Source organism: Apteryx mantelli, chromosome 7 (assembly GCF_036417845.1).
Source record: "Apteryx mantelli isolate bAptMan1 chromosome 7, bAptMan1.hap1, whole genome shotgun sequence".
In the NCBI taxonomy this organism is placed as follows: Eukaryota; Metazoa; Chordata; class Aves; order Apterygiformes; family Apterygidae; genus Apteryx; species Apteryx mantelli.
In genome coordinates this window covers 14,640,103-14,662,683 of record NC_089984.1, presented here as the reverse complement: position 1 = coordinate 14,662,683, position 22,581 = coordinate 14,640,103, and the positions used below count along the sequence as shown (strand labels likewise).

General features: G+C 36.7%; 1 protein-coding gene across 1 annotated transcript in view; it reads left to right on the top strand.

Annotated features, from left to right (window-relative positions):
* The window catches only part of NRG3 (neuregulin 3), a 453,579-nt gene that overhangs the window by 179,691 nt on the left and 251,307 nt on the right, over window positions 1–22,581 (top strand). The window contains exon 2 of the mRNA XM_067299829.1: window positions 4,993–5,122. Coding sequence (XP_067155930.1) covers window positions 4,993–5,122 — 130 coding nt within the window. The remainder of the gene's footprint in view (window positions 1–4,992; window positions 5,123–22,581) is intronic.

Genomic DNA, 22,581 nt, shown 5'->3' with positions numbered 1-22,581 from the left:
CTAACAATGCGTTGGTAGCTTGAAAATCCTTGTGTATTGTGGTATCAAACTGGTATACCATTAGGAAGATGACAACATTTTTATTTCTGGAACGAGGTCACATTTCACTTTAAGAATTAGTTTTGGGAGTCCCTGAAAGAGAGAGGGGAAGTGGGCTGATTTTGAGGAGGTGACTTGTCTGTGTCTGATTTCTTGTGCATTTCTGGAGTTTGAGCTGTTGTTTCTATGCAGTAGTGGATGTGATGCTGTGCTCTGCTGATCTGGGGCAAAAGCAGTCTGTTCAAGTACGTAGTAGGTTATAACCACAAAATGTTTCACAGGAATGTTTTTGAGTTAGTTAATAGCATGACAGCTTGCTTATATAATACCCCAAATTAAACATAAAGGTACAGCATTTGAACATTCTCTCACTGTTTCAACTATCTCCACAATCTGGCTGGTAAGCCAACTAGTTAAGTGATGTTGTTTGCATCTGCTGCTTTATCAGTTTGTTACTAAGTTATAGGTACTTGTTCATTTAAATCTGAAGTGTAGTATAAAAGCTCCAAGTATTCCCATATTTATAGCATAATTTTACTTTACATCATAGTGCAATCACATCCTTTTAAATGATATTCATAATTTTATTGCTAGTTAATACACTACTGCTTCTTTAAATGCATGTAATATTTTTCATATTTTCATTAACAATTTTTGGCTTTAATTGTAGGTAAGTACGTGCAAATGGTTCAAGTAAGTTTAAACAGAAACCTTGTTACTATTTTCAGGAAAAAATGTTCTAATTTGTAGATAACATCTTTAGGTTTTAGCTCACAATTTATGACTGTGGTTCAATTATTTCAACAGTCTCCCCAGATACAGCCAGCTGGTTTTTGGTTAGCCCAGACAAGGGAAGGTCTCTGCTTCATGTTAAAAATGAGTCTGTCTTAAATATTTACTTTACAATTACTGACAATTCAAGAAAGAGCTACCATCACCTTAGGCTAAATTTTAACAAACACCATACTTGCAAGTAATGTGAAGTTTTTCCCTCCCTATTCCTTAATGAATATCTTGCTAAGGGCTTGCATTTTCTCCCCTTATCCCCCTCCTCATTTACTTCTGTAAGTGCAGGAATAAAAACTTTAAGTTATGTGTTTTTAAGACTCAGGCTATGTGAGTAAACAGAATAATAGATGAACTGTTACAGAGTTGTTTCCCCCTTCAAGACCCTTTCCCATAGAGCTACCATGCAATTGCAAAATAGCAGGAGAGAAGCACTACATGACCCTATGAGAACTGCATGAAATCCTGGTTATACAGGGTCATTTCAATGGCAATTTTTTGCCATTGACTTCAGTGAACATACAATTTGACTCTCTATATCCTATTAAATGCCCTTTTATATGACCTTTTTCTAGATTGCAATGACAATATACAAAATACATTGTCAGAAGGGATTTTTTTTTTTTAAGAGTAGTTTGCATATTCTGCATAGAACCTACATCATTTCAGCAGCAACCTGCAGAGTTTTATATGCAGAGCTCATGATCAAGGACTTCTTTCAGTTGTACTGAAGGCAACATAAAGAGACAAATCTGAAGGCAAATTTGAGAAGTCTGTATGAAATGCCTGAGTAAAAGAACCGTAGCTTTTCAAAGGAGGTCTCCACTGAAATGGAAATGAACACGCTGTACTTGAATATCGGAAATCTTAAGAGTTGAGAATTTCAGGTTTTTGCATCCCTTTTCAAGGAAAGTGATGGCAATTCTGACAAAGCTGCTTTTTTTCTGCAATTACTTTGTGAAATACTAATAACACGGCTTATGAGAAGTTTAGACTATTTAATAGCAGCAAGGCTAGAACAATATTGTGAGTGTTAGTGGTATGGCCTGTGCGACTTGGACATATGACCTTTGCAGAGTAGGGATATCAGTTATACATAGCCAAATGCTTCTGTGCATATGAACCTGTTAGAATTGCACAAATATTTCCAGTACAGAGAAGGCTATAACTTAAAAATGACTTTTAAAGAGACCGTATTATTAAAAAAAAAAAAAAAAAAAAACTGTACAAATTCCTGTCTACTTTTCAACATAAGGAGTACTTTCCAAGGCTGTCATAACGTGACTGTTATCATGACTGTTATCTCAATATAAAATTGTTGTGCTCAATTTAAAAGAACGGAGACCGAACTACAAACAGTGTAAGAAAAGGTGAAATCATGTCCAACTGGAGAAAATGAAGCATCACAGACCATGCCTGCTTGTAAATACAAATGCAATAAAGCAGGCCAAAAGAGAACGTAAGGAAAATAACTAGTAGAAGGCACCAAAACTAACCAAATCCGTGAGGCATTTGCTGATGATATGAAATTACTGAAGGTACTAAAGATGAAGGCCACCTAGGAAGCGCTTCAGAAGAAACTAAGCAGCAGATGAAATTTTGGGTAGAAAAACTAAATTCATGTACATGGGGGAAAAATCCCAATAAAATCCCAAGGAAAGGATGAAGTTGGAGGTGACCGTTGCCGCAGGGGCACAAGGTTTTGGAGGTAGGGTCGCGAGCTGGGAAGCTGGCGCGCGACCTGGAAGGCTGGTGAGGAGAAGGGCGGCTGAGGACAAAGCTGCACTCTCGCCCCTTCCTTGCCGGCCGCGCTTGCTCCGGGCTGCGGCGCGGCGGCGGCGCTGGGTCCCGCCGGGCGGTGCGCCCTTCCCCGCAGGGCCCACCTGTCCCCTCGGGTGCCCCTGCTCCTTTGAGGGCACGGAGAGCTTTCTGGAAGGGGGGCGGGGGGCGCTGCGGTCCCCTGGGGGCGCCCCGGGACGCGTAACGCCACTGCTGCCCCCTCGGCGGAGGCGTTCGCCCGGCGCGTTTCCTCGGCGAAGGGCCGCCCGTGGCAGCGCCCTGCTGCGGAAGCCCCATCCGGTTGGGTCGATGTCCACCACGCGCTTCTGGCTGCTTTTTGTAATTAAGTGCTTTCAAATATTACCTCTAGTTCTGACTGCTTAAAAAGGGGTGCGAATGCCAAATCTGATTACTGTTGCTAGGATGTTTTTTTGAATACGCAGAAATCTTAGGTAGTCGTTTGAGTGGCCCTGGTTAGAACGGATCTTACAAGGCAGCCGGGTCTTTGCTTCTGCCTAAGGTTGTTTTTGTCACGTAAAACCCGGCTGTTCCTGCAGTGTCAGCAGTAAAAACTTAGTCACGTTTACATGGCTTGTACCTTTTCCCTAAGTACTGCCGCGCTGCGTCCTTGAGAGACGCTCGTGTGCCTCATCTGCAGCAAAGCATGAGGAAAAACCGCAGGGCCTTCTGTTACGAACCTGCGTGCGCGTCCGAAGGGAGACTTGAGAGTTTACTTCCAGGGTTTTCCCCTCCACTGAAAACGTCAAACTAAAATATTTTTTCTCTTTGGAGGGGGAAAGTGTTATTTACCAAGATCAGGTTGTGGATTTTCTTTGTGGCGTTTTTAGAGATAACTTTTCAAATTTAGGTTTATTAGTCTCCCTTCACTCAGTCTGGATGACAGGGAAACCTTGTGGTATCAGTTTTCTTCAAAATATTTAAAAAATGAAAAACTGGTTACTTTGAAAGTTTTTTGGAATTAAAATATTTTGTAAATTGTCACTCTTCGTTCTTAGTTCGTTTCTGAGGAGGAAAACTGAGAATCTCTTCAATCCTTTTATTAATACGCATTTAATTACCCAAATGTTCTTACAGAATTGTCTCAGAGATTTACTCAGACTTTTTGTATATGTTTTATTTTTCAGCTTTTGTTTTAATTTGGTTGATGTTATTTTGTATTTTTTATGAGCGAAAAGAGACTGAATGTGTTTGTACAGTTCGGAGTTTGCAAAGCTCCACGTGCAGTGAGCATGGCTGAAGTCCTTTGACGTTTGCTGTTACAGCAGGAACTAGAGTGTTTTGTGAAAGGCTGTCTGATGTATAATGAAATGTTCTCTTACGCTTTTAGTATCTATCAGTATATTAGATCCTGGTGCTTGTCCCAGTGAAGCGAATGACAATTTAATTAGGTTTTGAGAGTTAAGATTGTATATGAGCGATGACTATGAAAGTCATTGTCTAATTCGAAAATCACACTTCATGAGTGAAATCCTGGCTTTAGTGAAGAGGATTCAAGTGTTGTCAGTCAGGTATTCATTTTCCTCTTTGAAAACTTCAGTTTATTGTTGATTAATCCAACTGTCTTGGAAGTGTTGAAGAGAGAAATTAGAAGACAGGAATGATAGCTCACCCTGACATATTGTCAGTCTTACCAGGTCTTGTGATTTAACTACAAAGTCTAAATTGTAATCAGCTTTTTTGAACAGAGTTGTGGGAGGGGGAGACCTATGGGAAACCTACGGATTAAGTACCTGAAATGAAACAATCTGTGGTGCATCTTTTTTATTTAAATACTAAGCCAGTTGTGTGACTTGTGAATCAAATTAGCATTGTCTTTAGGTTTTTAGATTTTTTTTTTAACGTTGTTACTATATTAACTATTTTTGCTCATTTTTCATTTAAAAAGTTTGTGTATTTTATTTATAGAATATATTTCAGTAATTAATATGGAAAAATAATTGATCTACTATTATAGCTAAAGAATTTGGAATAGTAGAGGGTGAACCTACAATTGATTTCTTCAGAGAAGTTAGAGGTAATCATTGTTGCATAAAATTATAGGGTAGTAGGGGGAAAAAAAGGTCCGTCTACCTTTCAGAAGGCATACTCGTGGGGTTTGCAATTATACTCCACTTTATTGCAATCCAGTTCGATGTTTCTGCTAATATTTCCAAATACAAGATTCGTTTTGTGGATATTTTTAACGAACTTAATTGAAAATAATATTGCAGCTACATTGAAGTTGCTTGCCCTGTGCTTTTGCTATCTCTTAATTACTGGGATTGTCTTAATCAGTCGATGTTACTGACACCAAATTTAACATGTTTTAAGAACATTCTACATTTAGCCTTACAGCATCTCTTTCCTTTTTTTTTTTTTCCTCCATAGATACTACAACGTATTCCACTGAGCGATCTGAGCACTTTAAGCCATGCAAAGACAAGGATCTTGCATATTGTCTCAATGAAGGGGAATGCTTTGTGATTGAAACCTTAACAGGATCACATAAACACTGCCGGTAAGTCATTTGCTAAGAAGTTGCAAAAAAATCAAACAAAAAAACCCCACCCAAAACATTCAGACCTAGAATTTTACATACATAAAGCAATGGATTTTGCACTAGATTGTGATATGTGTTTTCATGTTTTTTGGGTTTTTTTTGCTAGTCTGTAATATTTATAAATATATACATGCAGAGAGCAAGATTTTGATTGCTTTCATAGATAAGAAAAATCTTTGATAATCTATTTTCTAATCATATAAGCATGTTAATGTTTTTTGGTTTTTACATACTAAAATCCTAAGTTCCTTTACATATTCAAATAAACCCTTTATTTTGGGTACTTGAAGTAATGTTTTGACAGTGGTTTTATGCACTGTTCATTAAGGGAGGGGAAGAGTTCTTCTGTTAGTAGTTTTAGGAATTAGGGTTTCATATGTTTAATTAGTGAAAGATAAAATGTACCGTCAAAGTCATCTGGGCCTGCTATATACCTGTTGTGCAGTTTTATACTGCTGTACTTCTGTTGTTAATGTCTATGAGCCTATTAAATGCACGTGTGTTAAGAATATCGGAAAAGAAAACCAGTTTGCAAAATATAATTGTTCTTCATGTAGCGGTCAATAAAAAAGGTTGATGTGCAGAAGAAATACTTTAACATCTTCCTCAGGAAGAGAAGAAAAAAGATTCTGAACTATTCAAATAATCTTTTAATAGAAGTGGTCCAAAATGAAATCTTGTAATTCAAATGACTTATTTTGCTTCTAAGTTTCTAAAGTGTGGCATACAGCATGTATATTTAAGGTGCTTATAGGTATAAATTCCAAACTAAGCATCCTAATATATAGATATCTCTGATAATAATAATAGATAGTACCTAGAATACTTGGAAGCTTTCCCGAAATATTTGGGACTTAAACTGCTAACTCCCACTGAAAGTTCATTAATTAGTAAAATTGTCACAAAATCATATGTGCCTGGTTTGGAAGCTGAAATTAACAGTTTTAAAGATTGATGTAAATCTGCTTATCAGAAGAATATTCCCAAGGCTTTTAGTTTTAATATTACATTGCTAGTTTTTTTTCCCATTCAATTGTATATACTTCAGTGATCATTCATTTCTTCCTTTTTTTACTGTTCTTTTGTGGAAGGCTCATTAAATTAATTATTCTGAGTCATTAGTTGTGGAAATGGATGACATTTTCCCACTAAATCCATTGTAAAACTTTATAGGTATTGTTTTTTCATGGTCTGATTTTTCATCATTTCTTAGAAGTGTCATAAACTATTAACAAGGGTATTACATCATTCAAACATTTTGAGCATTTTTCATTGTCAGAAAATTCAGACTAGACAAAACTGATACAAATTAGTGTCAGCAGGGGAAATGAATATGAGAATTGTTAATTAGGCTGGTAGATTTATTTCTGTTAGCAAATTTCTTTGCACAGAGTGTTTTAGTAAACTGTATGGATTAGACTACTAAACATCCCAAGGAATAAATCTCATAAGAGAGCTGCCTCTTTTTTATTTGACTTTCAAGATCTTTCACATGGTCTACCTTCGCCAAATTCTTATTTATTCATTGTGGTTCTAGTGTCGCATTCTGACTAAAGATAAGAAGCTTTTCCATCCAAGCTCTTCCCCATAACTCAACATTCTGGCTTGCTTAGTTTTCATTTTTCCCAGTAAAGTGAATATTTTCAACATCTTCTCCTGTGTAGTTCTTCCATAGGGAAATATAAATATCATTTGTGAATCTTTTAGGTCTTATGTGTTAGACTTGCATGGATTGTACAAGTTTTGGGCATTGGCACATTCTCTGGGAATTAAATACCTGTTTATTTCAGTTGGCACTTTGAAGTGAGGAACACTAAGAGGTGTGTATATGGCAATAAAAATTTTTATAGCAAGAGAAGATACATATCTTTATTAAAATTTAAAAGGTGATTAGTTATAATGCTTTGTTCAATTTGCAAGGACCTTTAACACTAAGTGGCAGCTCTTTCTGAATCATTTTTATGATACTGATATGTATGTTATTAATCACTTCTAGAGTGTTTTATTTATAACATAGATTATCTTGATGTCCAATTTGAAGAATAACCTTTTAATTTGACCTTCAAATTCGGGATCTAGGATTCACATTTCTGTTCACTAACAAAATATTTCTTTCTTGGGACCAATGCTGTAGTGAGTGTAACACAGGTGTTTTTCTATCTATAGCTTAGAACTGTGCTCTGAAATAACATCTAGAGTGTATACATATTGAAAAATACAACTTTGTGCAGTACTTGTCCTCTCACTAGAAAAAAGTAATATTCCTTGAAAATGAAAGGGTTATGGAATTCCCATTGCAATTAAAAGAATCATTTGACTACAGAATTATGAAGACTTAGAGTGTGAAATGATACATGATACTTTGTTCTGAGAATCAAGCTGCATTGTATATTCTCATTAGGAGTTTGATTTTGCATCTGTTCTGGGAACAGAACACCAATTTACTGAAGCGGGAATTTGCCATGCAGAACAGCTGCAGACAGGAGACCTTGATGTAGCAACGAACTTGATTCCTACTTTGTCAGGTCTAAAGAGTGTTAGTAGATGATACGCTTAGACAGTCGTGCAGTAGTTCTTGTGTGTGTACATGTATAAAGATATATATGCAAACTATTGTTAAAGCAAAAATAAATTTTATTGAGGTTTGACAGCTGTTATTGAATATTTGGGTGAGATCCTGGACCTCTCCTGTATCCTCATGAACAGTATTGCCAGTACAAACAGGGTAGTAATAAGACTGTCTCAACTGGCAGTTCAAGTACCTTTCACAGCTGACAAAATTCATCATGCTCTTGTTGAATTATAGAAGGAGGTAAGCACACGTCGAACTCCAGCAGTGACTGATGATGATGGCAGCTGGCTCTGTAACTTTGTTTCGTGAGATACGTTCCTTGTCTAGCGTAAGAACCCTTAACTGTCGGGAGCGGGACCAGAATGCGTCTTGGCGAAGGGCAGAAGGGAGGCTGTGTGGCAGGAGACCACTGGGAGGAGAGCACGTGGGGAAGTCTAAGGCAGCCCTCCTCATGTATGTTCCTTTCTTAGCCACCTCAGCAGGAGCTGTCCTGAAGTTACAGGGTGTTTTAGCTTAGATGGCAACTGGAGAACAGAATGTAGAAAATATAATGGTTTTGGAAATCTATAATGCTGTGTGTGTTTGAACTTCCAATTTTAGTCTGTGTCTCTTGTTGGAAGTTTGTTTAATGATTAAATGACGGAGATCTCAGCATGGTTATGTAATAAAGAAGATGATACACTGGGTGCTGTTTGTGCTATTTTAAATGTGTGACTTCAATATTTATTTTTGTGAATGGTTTTGACACTAGCTTGTAAGAGGATAGAATAGATCAGCAGCAGGGAAACTTCGTATTTAGTTTCTCCATATGCTGAAGTTTCTTCCTTGAATAGGGTTGCTCTCTTGAATTGAGAGCACAAGCTGAATGGTGATGGCACTTGATTTGTTCTGGGTGAATAACGAAAAAGTTCACAGTCAATACTGACATACCAGCATTTAACTGGATATTACCCAATGCAGTATTTACAAAAAAGTTTTGGTTTTGTCTGTGTACAATTTTATTTCACAGACTATAACTCAAGACGCTCTAATTTTTGAGTTAATCCATCTACTCTTTTTTCTTTTGAGTCCTTTCATTCTCTCCTGATTACTTATTTAGGACTGGAAAACACTGGGTGAATGAGCGGCTAAAACTTTGAAGGGAGAAGAGGTTTGCACTGTTACATTTCTCTTCCAAAAGAAGCCATTGAGACTATTGTGTACACATTGAAAATCTTGGAGGTGGCAATGAGCTCTAATGTACTCTTTACAAGTAAAGCAAAACCTGAAAATAATTCATTATTGAATAAACAAAGCATTTCATTGATGTCGCAGTATTACAAGGTTAGTTTCATCAAGAATAATCCATTGTATTAAGCTGATGACCAAATGTACAACTACAAGGATGCAGAACAGAAAACAAGCTGTACTATAATTTAGGATGCTTTCCATGTTAAGGGCAATCAGCAGACCTGTTGTGAATATTACTGGCTTATGAGCATAGCTGTAGGAAATTATATAGATATCTGGGTAGTTGCAAACATCGTCAGCTGGAAATGCTGTGCTGTTTACTTTAGAATAGCTGAAGTGAACTTGAAATATCACATTAGGTAGCTCCAAACTGGTTTTGTATATATGTATATAGATAGGTAGATACTGTGTTGCATTATTATTACGGCACCCACTTATTCAGCCATGCTTCTAAACTCTTGCTTGTCTTCAGATACAATTGTTTGATGCTTAAAGCATCGTGACTGCGATACTTTCCGAAACCCAGGCCCACAGAAAATCGGGAAGGACAAATTCTGGCCAAAAAGTCTGTCACATGGATTGTGCATCCCAAGGGCAGAATCTGCTCAGCTCTACTGATGTGGTCAAGACTCTGTTAGTAAAAGCAAGAACATTAAAGCCTTTCTTTCTTTGAGTAATATGAATAACAAACCTGCAGTTCCAGTACTTTTCCCTTTTTATTGCAATAGCTCATGGTTTTCTTGTCTAGGTTTAGGTATTTCTTTTCCTTCTGAAAAGGAAAAAAAAAACCCTTCTGTTCATCTTTTTTCAAGCTTCTGGCCCTTGAAATTAGAGGAAAAGGATGCATGGCTCTTAACTCTTAAAAGTTTTTAACATCCTTCCATGGTGAAATTGTGCAAGAATATATGTGATATTCTTGTAAAATACTTATACGTAATAACACGTTTCATGCTTTCATAATGTAATATTCTGAAGATGGAGGTTTTTGAGAAACCTTCTTGTCCAAGTATCTTAATTATTGTTTAATATTAACAATCTCAACACTCCATTTTACAGTGATTTTCATTTAAAATTTTTTCAATGGAGTGTTACGTTTGGTAGATATTTACCTTCTTCAATCTTCCATAATTTTGCTCTAGAAAATACTTTCTGCTTGAAGAATACATATGCAAATAGAAAAGTCTTATGAAGTTGAATTACTTCTAAGTATGTGCAAAACTCTTTTTCAATGCAGCAGTGTTACTGAGTTTATATTTCAGATGTTATTTTGGCAGATATTGCCCTTTGTGCATTTAGCAAAATTCACCCCTTAGCACATGCTTAAGTTCCTAGATTTAGCTCTTAAGTGGTTTTTTGAGTACTGCAAAAGTCAGCAATTATTACTGGTTTTGCTGTTGATGTGAAAACCTCATATTGTATTATTTCTTCAAAAAACTCTTAAGTTTTGGGTGAAATCCACACTCCCGAGAAGTCACTGGCAAAGCATTTATTACCCACTTTCACCACCTTAAGTATTTTCTGAAAACATGTCTGCCTTGGTCTTATTTTGGGGAGGAGAAATTAATTTCACTGTAAAAATAAATGCAAAATGGAATGAAGCCTTTGTTTAATGATAGCTTGAAGTTTAAGTTCCATCCAGATGCTGTAGTCTGTGTGCATAGTATGTCACTCTCTATTGCTTTCTGCTTAGCACCTTCAACTGGTCAGATTTGGTAATGATTTCTCTGTCAAAAGCTTTGATTTTTTCTTATTCGATTTTGTTCCAAGTCCTCAAACTTGCACACTAGCTTCAGGTTATGAATTATCAATGCAGATGCAGTTTTGCAGTCACAAGGAGTGAGGTAAAGACACAATACCTTGCGGATAAAATGCATGCCCGGTTATTGAAGTTATGTGCTGATTTAACTTCATTCACCTATGCAATTCATTTGATTTAAGCAAATATCCATAGAAATAAAATAATATCTGAAGTGCATTTCATGTGGTTTGAAATATTTATTCAAATTAGTATTCTTGAAAGAGTTCACAAAGAAAGAAGAAATAAAGGAGAAATTATGTACAGATAAGCTTCCAAATGTGATGTTAAAGCGTAAGAGAATGTATCTATCTATTTTTAAACTCATGCCAGCATAGAAGATTGCAAAACTGTGAAATTAGGTTTTCCTTCCCAAAATACTAAAAGGGTAATGTAAATCCATTTTCAATTAACATAAAGGATGGAAAAAATGGATAGAGGCTTAGTAGCCCCACCCCCTAGCCTAGTTCTTTTTAAGACACACATTCTGAATTCAGAGGTAACAGTTGAATCAAACAATGTTAATTCTCTTTCATTTATGTATGTACATGGTTATTTCCCAAATATAGAGAAGTACCTTTTCTTAGAACTACCAGTAATTTGAGTAAAACAACAAATATTTTTGAAAGCTTTAAAGTATACCATTGTCTTTCTTTAGGGAGATGAAAAAGACTGAATTTTGCTCCCTTTAAATTTGGCAAGATCCTTTCAGTTGGTTGAAGTAAGAGCTGGGTCATAACCTTGCATTTTAATACAGTGTTCTATAGAAATGAAAAATGTGAGTGTGAGCTCAGCAGCTGAGTTAGCTTTTTCTTGGCTAAACTAGTGTTTCTTGCATTTCTTGACTTGATGCCTAACTGGGAGATTAGAAAACAATGCTGTGCTAGTTTTTATTTTCATGCCACGTAGGTGAGAATACATGAAGCTGGTGGAATCTTAGATTTTTAGCACCACATTTTCCAGTGCCTACATACGTTTCTGAAGCTGTATCTTGTCATCCTAGGTTAGTAAGGCATCTTGATTAAACAGCATATATCCACTCACAGAGATGACTCAAACCCATTCTGTATAAAATACAAACTTCCAAGAAGAAAGTTGATTGGTAAATGGAAGAAACTGTCTCTAAACTGCTACCTTTTCCTCAGATCTAAAGGAAAATAAAGTTACATGACCTACAGAAAGCTGTTATTCAGTATATGCTGTCTGGAACTAAATAGAAGATGAAGAGGTAAAGTCTGAAAATTGCAGATTCAAAAAAATGGTAAAATCCTTTCCCCTACCAAGGGATGTTCCATCATTTTACAAGAATTGGTTTTTCCCCTTCCTTCCAAACACTGTAAATGAGAAGAAGTATAGTACACAATGAATAAAAGTATTTGTAGAGAAGAAAACCTTTAAAAGTATGGGTGCAAATATCAATAGCACATACTGCATCTCTCTGGAACCTAACATATGCAAATATTCTGCCATCAAATCCTGCTTTTAAATTAACTTAGAAATGTTAGGGTTTTTTTTTTTTTTTGGTTCTATCTCCCGTAGGCAAGAAGGAATTTGTGAAGTGTATAATGCAGACATCTGAAATCTCACTCATTTAAATTCTCATCCTTGCCAGTGTCTAAAGTACACTGAAAGGAATAGCATTTCCAACCTAATCCTTTCTGCAGACATTCTCCCGGAGTACTTGCTTGAAAAAAGTCTTTCTTGTAGAATAAATAAATACCCTGGACAATTAATTGACTGACTGAAATAAAAGCAAATGCCAGCAATTTCAAACTACTAACAAATAATACACTTTAATCCACGAGTACTCTAGATTAATCTAGATGAAAACCTTTCCCACTATCTCAAATAGGAGAAGGAGAAGGGAGCCAAATGTGGGTGAATTCTGTAGTGTTATAAAAACTGAGGTGTCTAGATTGGATGTGCAGGTAAAAAAAAATTGTAAACTAGCATACGTGTATTATGGTAAACAGATGAACTAGTCATTTGAAGACAAAACAAATTCCTTGAAGTTGGCCAGTGTGGGCAGGAATGGACTCTAAACAAACTGGCAACAGTATCTAAGAAGAAGCAGGCTTGAATTTTATATATATATATGTTTGTATATATGTGCGTGTGTGTATATATATGTATGTGTGTGTATATGTATGTATATATACACAGATATATCTCCAGAAGGTTGTAGTGAAACATCTTTTGGGCTTTATTTTTTGCCTTATCAGCCACTTTGTTAGATAGCAAATTGAAGATTTTGCAAGAATGGTGCAGTTCTAGAAGGCTAGGGTCGGAAGCCTAGAGTAGTAACTTGCCTGCTACTTGCATCAGCATAGGAATTTGAGGTCAAACAGCTGGTTACTTAAGATAGTTATGATGTGCCAATCTTGTTACACTGTTAAAACACAAATATGATAGTGGAATAGAGAAGGCAGAGATGGTATCTCTGGAATTACTTTCAAAGTGTAAGTCTGCTGTAAATGACTAAGGGTATTCAAAAATTAAGTTCAAAAAAATGGTTATTTACCTGTTTTGTAGCCTCGATTATTATGGTGCACATCATGGCAGATTATCATCAGTAAACAGTTTGGGAAAGCATTTTTGGCTGTCATCAAACTTGTTGAAAGAACAGAGAGAGGGACATATCATTGCCTTCACACACTGTATTTCTTTTAGCCCTTCCAAAGTTACAGCTCATCCAAGCAGTATAAATATTTCCAAAGTTGAAAGCAAACATCTTTGAAAACATCAGCTGACACATTATGTCAGATGTGTAGAACATCAGTTGAAAGCATATCTATAATATTAATACTGAATCTGTAATTTTAATAAGAGGAATACTGTATTATTAGAATTGCTTCTGTTTAAAATAGACATAAAAAGCAATATATGCAATACGTGCTTGAGAAATAAAAAATAAAATATTTTTTTTTACAATGTAAGCTTGCTATGCCCTTTCTCAGTCTTATTTTCAAGTCTTACTGTTAATTGGAGCTTTCTCCTCATTTTAGAGTTTTATCACCTTAGATCCTTAACAGAATCATAGAAAACAGGGCTTGAAAAGGATCTGGGGATGTCATTTAGTCTATACTCCAAGGCAGTTAACTTCTGACAGATTTTGCCCTACCTGTTCTGAAAGACCTCTCAGATGGGAGATTTTGCAATGTCACCAGGCCATATATTCTGATGATCTGTTGTCTTCCATCAGAAAGATTTTCCTGAAGTCCAGTCTAATGCTTTTTTAGCAGAAATTCAAGCCTATTACTTCTTGTTCTGTTCAGCATGGATGTGGAGAATATTATTGCCTTCCTCGTAGCGTCTTTCTACAGCATATTTAAGTTTATCTTGTCCCCTCTACACAATATGCCTTTCTTGAGGCTAACTCTTCCAGCCTTTCTTCTTTCCTCAAAAGTGATGCTTTTTACATTTCTTGAATTCTGGGTCTGTGAAATTTAAGTTTAACTAATGAGAATTTTCTGACAAAGGAGTTACATCAGGCATATTTGATTTTTTAGGGAGAAAAAGAAGACTTTGATTCGGTCTGGCTACTTGCTGTTGGCTGCATCCATGTAGACCAGCCGTGTAGCTATTATACTTGCTTTCAGTTTTCAGGTGTGCTAAGTAAAATCAAGAGCATTGTGGTTGTTGCTTAAAACTCAGTGGTGATTGTAATAAAAATCATAAGGGAGAAGGGAGAGAATTTATGTGCTTTTAAAATGTGTTTTTTACAGCAGAACTCTAAAATGTAAAACTTTAAAATTCCATTTTGGCCTGATAGGCAACATGAGTTCTTCTGCACACCATTAGCTAGTAAAAACATTTCATCTTCGTAAAACGTGTTGTGGATTGACAGAAACAGGACAAAAGGATGAATCAAAATGCCTCCTTTTTCTAACTTCTCACTAAACTCTTAAAACACAGAGATATGTAATAATGACTCTTGGGTATTGTGTAGTTTGTTCCCTCCTCCCACAGGAGATGATATGCTGTGGTCTTAGTGGTATGTGTATTGCTCGTCTGTTGTTTTTTAAGGTGATCATCTCAAGAATGAATATATAGCTGCTTGTTATTATTATTTTTTTAAATCTCCATTCACACAGAATCAATTCTCAATGGAAACAAACCAGAAGACCTGAAGTATCTGAACACTGTATTTGCTGTTACATGGCTTAGCATACTGCTTATGGTCTGTGAATGTGCTATACTTGATTATGTACCACAGCTTGCAATTGAGCAAGTAAAAAACAAAACAAAGTAAAAACATCCCCCCACCCTCCCCAAACAGGTCAGTGTATACACTGTGGAAGTTTAACGCTTGTCAGAAAATCTGTATGGTATAAGGTCATTAATGTGCCTGTTGAAAAGTGCCATAAGATGCTGCAGAGCTTTAACTGGGTGTCATAAGTCTGCCCCTTTCTGATTAGAGCCATAATATTTTAATATGTGTATTTTAAATCTCTGAAGATTTTCCCAAGCAAGGTAATTTAAGCCTTCTATGTATCAGCAGCGACTGTTGAATCAGAAATCTAGTTTTAAAGTGCTACTTCTGAGACTTGGTAGTTATTTTTTGACTATCGTCACTAAATGCTTATTAATTTTACTCTTGTTACGGAAAGTACAAGGGAAGCAGTGGGTATTATACATGGTCTCAAATTGATTATTAAATCACCATTCTCTGCTAGAGAGGTGATGGACATGAAGAAAAATTTGGTTTAAACACGGAATCATGTTCACTTTAGGACCTTTACCTTTCTCACTGAACCATTGTTATCATTACCTGGTGAAAATTTCTAATACCTTAGTTTTGCCAACAGATCCACAGGGATATGATTTGTACATAAAATCACCATGATTCTGATGCTTAAGTACAAAGTTTTAATTACATGAGTCTGCTACAGAATGAGTTTATGTAAATTATTATGGGAATTTGTAGCATTCTTCCTCCTGTAGTGTAAAAAAAGATGTCACGAAAGATGAGATGTCAGAGCAGGTGGTGCTCATTCTGCAATGGGCTAAGCTGCCGGTGCATCTGTGTCTGTATTTCCATTTTCTTCATGACTGTTCTCTATTCTCTCCAAACTGGTAACTCACGCTTTTTGGGAGGAGTGGGGCAGGGAAGGAATAAAATCTGCCCTCCCCCCCCTCCCCCCCCAAAAATGGTAGTGATGGCAATTCTGTCATGAGCTAAGTAAAAATAGGTGTCCTAACATTCAGATGTTAATGAAATTCCTTGTGTTCGTGCAATAGAAATCATAAACAATTTTTGAATCAAATTATAACTGTTTAGTGTGTTTCAATTTGTTTTCACAAGACAAAATGAGAAAGAAGAAAGGGTTGCCTGTTTATTTTGTCCTGGGTGTTGCAGTCTGGGTCCGGACAAACTCTCTAGGAGGAGGGAACACTTGCCCTTCCATAACGTGTTCATTAGAAGGTGTTGCTAGCTGAGCATGGTGGGGCAGGAGACCTGTAGCACACCAGGGAGATGGTGGGAGGGAGATTTCTTCTAACAGTTAAGCTTCAGAAAAGATGAAAGAGGGGATATATCGAGTGAGCTATAGACTCAATCTGACAACACTGAAAGTTATTGGAAAAATATGACTGAAAAAATAAGCTTTTCAATTCTTCCCCCCCACACCCCAATCAGTCTCCTCAAGCAGATATGTACTTTCTTTATTTGAGAGTTACCTTGCGCTAGCGAGGTTCTGGCTTCGTGGGTCTGCTACCATTTTATAAGTCTGGAGGAGAGCAGTCTTAAGAGCAGGTAAGATGACTGTCCTGAATGGAGCCTTGCTAGTAGACTGTCTTCTGGAAGAATTTTCAAACTTTGGCTTAGGTTTTTCTCTGTGGCTGTCCAGTAGAGCTCATGAGGACGACCAAATCCAAAAAATTAGATTTTGCAAAATTGTTTTCTTAGGGAAATGCTAAGAGCCTGAAACAGATTTTTTTTTTTTTTTCCAATGGGAAAAGTTCATTTCAAACATTTAGTCTTGTCAAAGTCATAAGAAATGTTAGGCAACTTTACCAGTAGAGAGTGTGATTGCAGACTGAAGAACAGGGTTAGGGCAGTAAAGTGACTATATGGGGATCTTCTTTGAATACTCCAGAGGAAAAGATGGGGAATGGGATTTTTGATGAGTTAGTATAGAGGTAACATGGAAAACAAAGATTGGAATGTGATGAATTAATAAGCCAGTAACACTTAAATGAGGATAAGTGCCTAAACATAGAATTTTTGTATTCAAACACTATCAAAGTCTTTGCTTAGGAAAATTATATATAAGGGAATGTTGGCCATAAATCTGTGCTACTTTCATACTAAATTGCTTCTGCGTCCACATAACTTGCTAGCAGAAAAAATAGCGTAGAAGGCAGTGAAATTTCACATTACTGCATTGCCCAGGTTCTATATATTTTTTAACTTATTAGAACAATGGTCCATTTGTTTTATAAATCACTCAGTATATTGCAGTAGCTTTCAAGCTACAGGCACTAAATCAGTTAGACTAACTGAGCAGCAGAAGAACATAATACTACAGCTGGTCTGGCAGAGTATGTATCAGTGCGGTATTGGTCTCGTCATGATAAAGAAAAGGTGTGCAGAGATGGGTTCAAAGAGGAGCATTATCTCCATACTAAAATATTGGTTCAAATAATACATGATGTTGAGGAAGAAAAACTGTCTGAAAAAAACGAAAGTGTTCCCCCTACTACTCCTGCCCCGTACTACTGCTGTACTGGGCAAGGGGAATAGGGAATGTTTGGGGTTTTCTCCTTTTTTTATATTACTTCATTGACCGTTTTGATGATTTCGTCAGAGAAGGTATGTTTCTCTCCTTGTGGATATCTATAGAGCTGGTAGCGAAATAATAAAATAATAAAAATAAAATCAAATATTCAATTATTGCTACAGCTGGAGTGAGCTGAGAGTTTAACTCTGTATACTGGAGCTTTAGAATTGTCAACTCTTCTGGGGCCAGGATTCGGTAATTAGCAAAACAGAGTTTTGTCAGAAAGTGGTGGTTTCCTGACCCTGAATGATTTATGCAGAACACCTTGCATTTCTTCTCAGCTGACAGAAATTTATTTTTTCTGAACAGTTGTGTGGAGCTTATGGTTGCTTTTCTGTTTGCCTTCATCCCTCACAAAGATTTCTGCATTCTTGACCCAGTGATTCTGAATGGCCTATGCCAGAGGACAGAAAACCTTGCATTTTGGCCAAGTCTAATTATGGCCTTGTGGATTGTGTTCATGTCACTGGTTTCCTCGTACATCTACTGTAGCATCTGTTCTTCTAGCTTCTGTACTGTGTAGTTATTGCCAATGTGAATTTACAGAATGAGAAACCTTCCTGAGAAGAAAGCCAAGTAATTAAGAAAGATAGCTGCTTTTAGCTTATTAGTTTGTCCTGTTGAAAAGTAAAAAATGTGAGGGGCTTGGAAAAAGGCAGGTACTTGAAGACATATATTATTACTATCATATATTTTGTGCAGTAACTTGGTTGCTTGCTATTTACAAACATAGAGAAAGAAACAGTATTTGTGTGATTTGTGATGATTTAGAAAAAAAAGTTCATGCCAGAATGGCAAGGAACATAAATCTGTTCTAAAATAGCTTAAAATTAGTATGTTATTTCTGAGAAGAGTAAGCCCAGTAATGGAACGTTCTTATACATAAGAATAAATCACTTATATTTTGAAATCTGCTGCAGTTCCCAAACAAATGGATTGCTGAGATAGCTGACAAACTGCCTTCCAGATATGTAAAGAGGGCTATCTTGCTGCAGAGAATAAAAGGCAAATATTGGCCGCTGTCTGATAGAGGCAAAAAGGACGAGTGAAGCTACCCACCATTTGTATTAAAGAACATGCTATAAGTTTCAGCCGAGAAGAGAATCTCAGCACTGTATCCATAGTAAGATGCATCAGTTTCTACATTGCAAACCAATGCAACTTCATTTTTTTCATAATCATTTCTAAGATAATTAAGTTATTCAGCTCTCTTCATGACTTGTTAAGGAAAGCTAATGTTTTAGTTCATACAGCTTGTCAACTAGCGTAGAGAATGAATCTGAGTAGATGTAGGACTGTTGATTACGGATACTTTATTGTTGCTGTTTTTAAGGCTGGAAAAGTCAGTGCTAAAAATTCTCTGGGAAATTCATCGTAAGTGAACCCTTGTAATTAATTCTTTGCAGACACATGTAATACTTGACTCAGGAAAAATGTGTTTGTCTGGAAAAAAGATAGGAACCAACTGCCAGTAGGAGAAATTCGCTAGTGGTAAATATGCCAAGTCTTTCGGGCTAAGCATTGCTTGGGGTCACACTGATTTCAGTCCTTTCCTAAGGTAAAGACCAAGCTTAATCTAAGTAATGATGCTAATGTGTTTCACATTTAGTCCTCTGGGGTTTTCTTGTTTTATGGTTGGAATCCAAAATAAAAATAATCATGATCTCTGAGATGCAGCAAGAACTGAGTCTTAATTTGGGAGAAGTTAAATACTGAAAACAAAAGCCTCGTTTGATGCTCAGATTCTGGAAATAGCTATGGAGTATGTAAGCATTTCTTAGAAGACCCTAATGTGCAGAAGAAGAACCCATTCTACCTATAAGCACAAGGTGCGGCTATCGCTTGTTTCAAAACTTAGAGGAAATATGCACTTTAAAAAATAAGGCAAGTATACATGCTAAGTTAAGAGTATTAAGTTCAATAAAAAGACAAGAGTAAGAAGGAACTTCTTAGAGGCAATAAAGCGTGATAACACCACTAAAGGATTGTACTTCCTACGGGAATTGCTTGCAGCTTTGTGAAATACAAAAGCTAATCTGTTGTATTTGGTGATCTTTTGTGATAATTTCCCCTTCATTTGGGAGAATAAGTGGTTAAGGAAATGTATTTGTGAATGCAAAATGGAGCTGCGTAAATGGGATAAAAGAATATTTAGGAAAGTGTCTTCAAAGAGCAGTGACAACTAGAACTGGATATGTTTTTTCTGTACAGTCACAAGAAAAAAATCACAAGCAAGAAGCAAAGATGCTGTCTTTCAGAGAGCATTGTTAAGTTCTGGTAATGGTCGTGTTTAAATGCTCACTCCTGGAGAACCCAGAGCACTCTTACATTTGATTGGTAATGAGTTCTACTGCAATGAGAATGATTAGTATGCAGTATGGCTGCAGTACTCTGCAGTATGAAGATCTTCCTTTCCACCTCATTTTTGCAAGTATTGCACAGTAGAATATTTCTGAATAAGAGAGAATGGGTGAGATAGTAGTGACATATGCAACATGTTCCTCAAAAACAGACTTTATGAATTTTAAATGAAGTGCAAAGTTAAAGACTATCATTCGTTATTGATATTGATAACTATAAGATCTGCATAGATGAAGTTTCTAGTAAATCTTATTATGTGCTGAATTTTGGTCAGCAAAATATTCATGCTCTTCTCCAGAGGGACACTCATACTTTCTCCCCTTGTGTGGTTTGATTGCTTTTTTTTTCCTTTTTTTTTTTTTTTTTGGTAAACATAAATTGAGAAAAAAATGCTGCATAATGAGAGAAATAGAATTCTTGAATTTATTCAGACGTTGTAGAATTATCCCAAATTCTGTGGTTTGTTGGGTTAAGTAGTAAGAAAGAATACACTGCTGCATTTATAGCAACAGCCAGCAATATTTTAATAGTTTTCAAGGATAAGAAGTTTATCTGTTTTACCTGTTTTCAAGTAATTGCACTACATGTTTGGTGAAGCAGAATTCACAGATCTATCTCTGTAGTCCGGAGCGCTCTCTTCCCATTTAAACCTTTTTGGCTTGCCTGTCTGCTGTATTGTCATACGCGCCTAGTATTAATCTCAGGCTCATCACAGCACAGACAGAGCTCTTAACCCTTTAATGATTTATTCAGTTAAATCCCTTTCTGAACTACATCCTGGCAGCGTGTCCTTAGAGCCATAGTTTTCCCAGGGTCTCCAGGGGAAAACGATCACTATATCCCAGATATAGCAGTTTCACCTCAAATACTTCTTACTTTTATGCTGCATATCAGATATACTCCTGTCTTAGTGATTACACTCATTGTACAGCAACACCTCACAGACATATGAAAACGTTTTCCTAGTGCTGGAGTTTTGAAAGGAAACAAAAAAGCCTGCAAACTTCAGAGTTATCATCAGTATTCACTGAGTGAAAGTATCACTTTCGACATTCTGCTGCTCTTGTAGAATTGGCAAACTCTCATTGATTTCTTTAGTACAAGCGTGAATTGCACTTGTTTTTTCAAGATTGCTCCTCTTCATTCTAAGAAATTATTTTCATCCAGTTATTTCCAAAACTCACCATTGTTTTTGGAGTAATTTTCTGTTTAAAGCCTCATATGTAAGCTTGTCAACAGGAGACTCCAGAGAGGAATAAAATAAAACCGTTGTCTTAATATTTGGTTGGTTTCGATTCCAACTTCTTCAAAAGGATAAATTTTCTTCATTGCATTTAAGTACTGATTTGCCGATTGTGATTCATCTCAGAACTGCGTGTTTCAGGTAGTATCAGATAATCTTACCTGCAACCTGTCTTGTAGCCTACTGCTTTTTAACAACAGTGTTAAAAGAAGGAATGTGTTATGTGGAGCTTGGTCATTTGGAAGACATTCTTTGCCTGCTTGTTAAAAATAGTTTTGTCTTGGTTCCGGATGAAATTTGGCATTGAGAACCTGAGATTGCAGCTCTGCAAGTTCTGACATTCTGCACTCATAAAGCCCTTGCTGGATTTCTCTCTCTGTCTCTCCCTCTGTCTCTCCTTAACTTTCCCTATGCTCTTTGAATCGAACATTGCAATTGAATAGCTACTTACAGAGATTTCTACCAGGCACCCCGTAGAGTTTTTTAAATCTCTAATTTCTAACACTTGTGGAAGAGTGGAACTGTGGTGTTTTTTCTTTTCCCCACCTGTTGTTGTCACCAGCTGAACTGAGCTGTTTGTTGATGGTGCTCTTTAATCAGTGAGGAGCATGCTCAGAATACCATATTTTAATCTAATTTTGTTAGTAATGACCAATCTGATCTAGTATCTCCACCTGAATGTCCTTACACTGTTTCATGTAGCTTTGTGTAATTAGTTCCTGTTTTAAGGTTTCTCATTTTTCTAGCCTCTTTTCAAGGGATATAAGTCCTATGTTGTTAAGACGTTCTTTTCTGTCCTTTCTGCCTTGTAACAACAGAATTGTTTGCTGTATAAACATATATCATACTAAGTGCCAAGAAAGAAGGTAAGGGGTTCCTCTTGTCTCCCTCTAATAGCTGATGTACAGATTTATCCAATGTACTCTACAAGGCTGTGTGATGCAAATTTTAGACATTTGTCAGGCAACATCCTATGCGGCAAATAGAATTCTACAGAGAAGCTGTATGTTTGTGGCTTTCTGGAGGTGTATCCCACTTTGAGCCAACAGCTTACAGCAAGGTGCAGTTTTAAGATGCAAATTAATGTCATGTGATTGCAAAAAGTAAATTTCACTAGCCTGTGTCTTTGGACACAGCTCTGCTCTATAAACTGCTAGCTCTATCATCCCAGGGAAGGCCCTTGGAGATATTAGACTGACAGTCATAGTTTCTTTTCAGTCTTTCTTCTTTGCTCCCAGGGAGTGTGTCTTTTCCTACAAAGCAGCTGCATTGGCTGCAGATGGTTTGGACACAGATTCCCTCAGAAAGTGTCTTTTTTCACCATGTTACGTTCTCCAAATGTTTGTGTGCACCCTTATGTTGGAGAGTATTTCTTCCAAGCTGTGCTGACGTTGCAGAATATACAAGCACTTCCCAGCTACTTCAGGGCAAAAT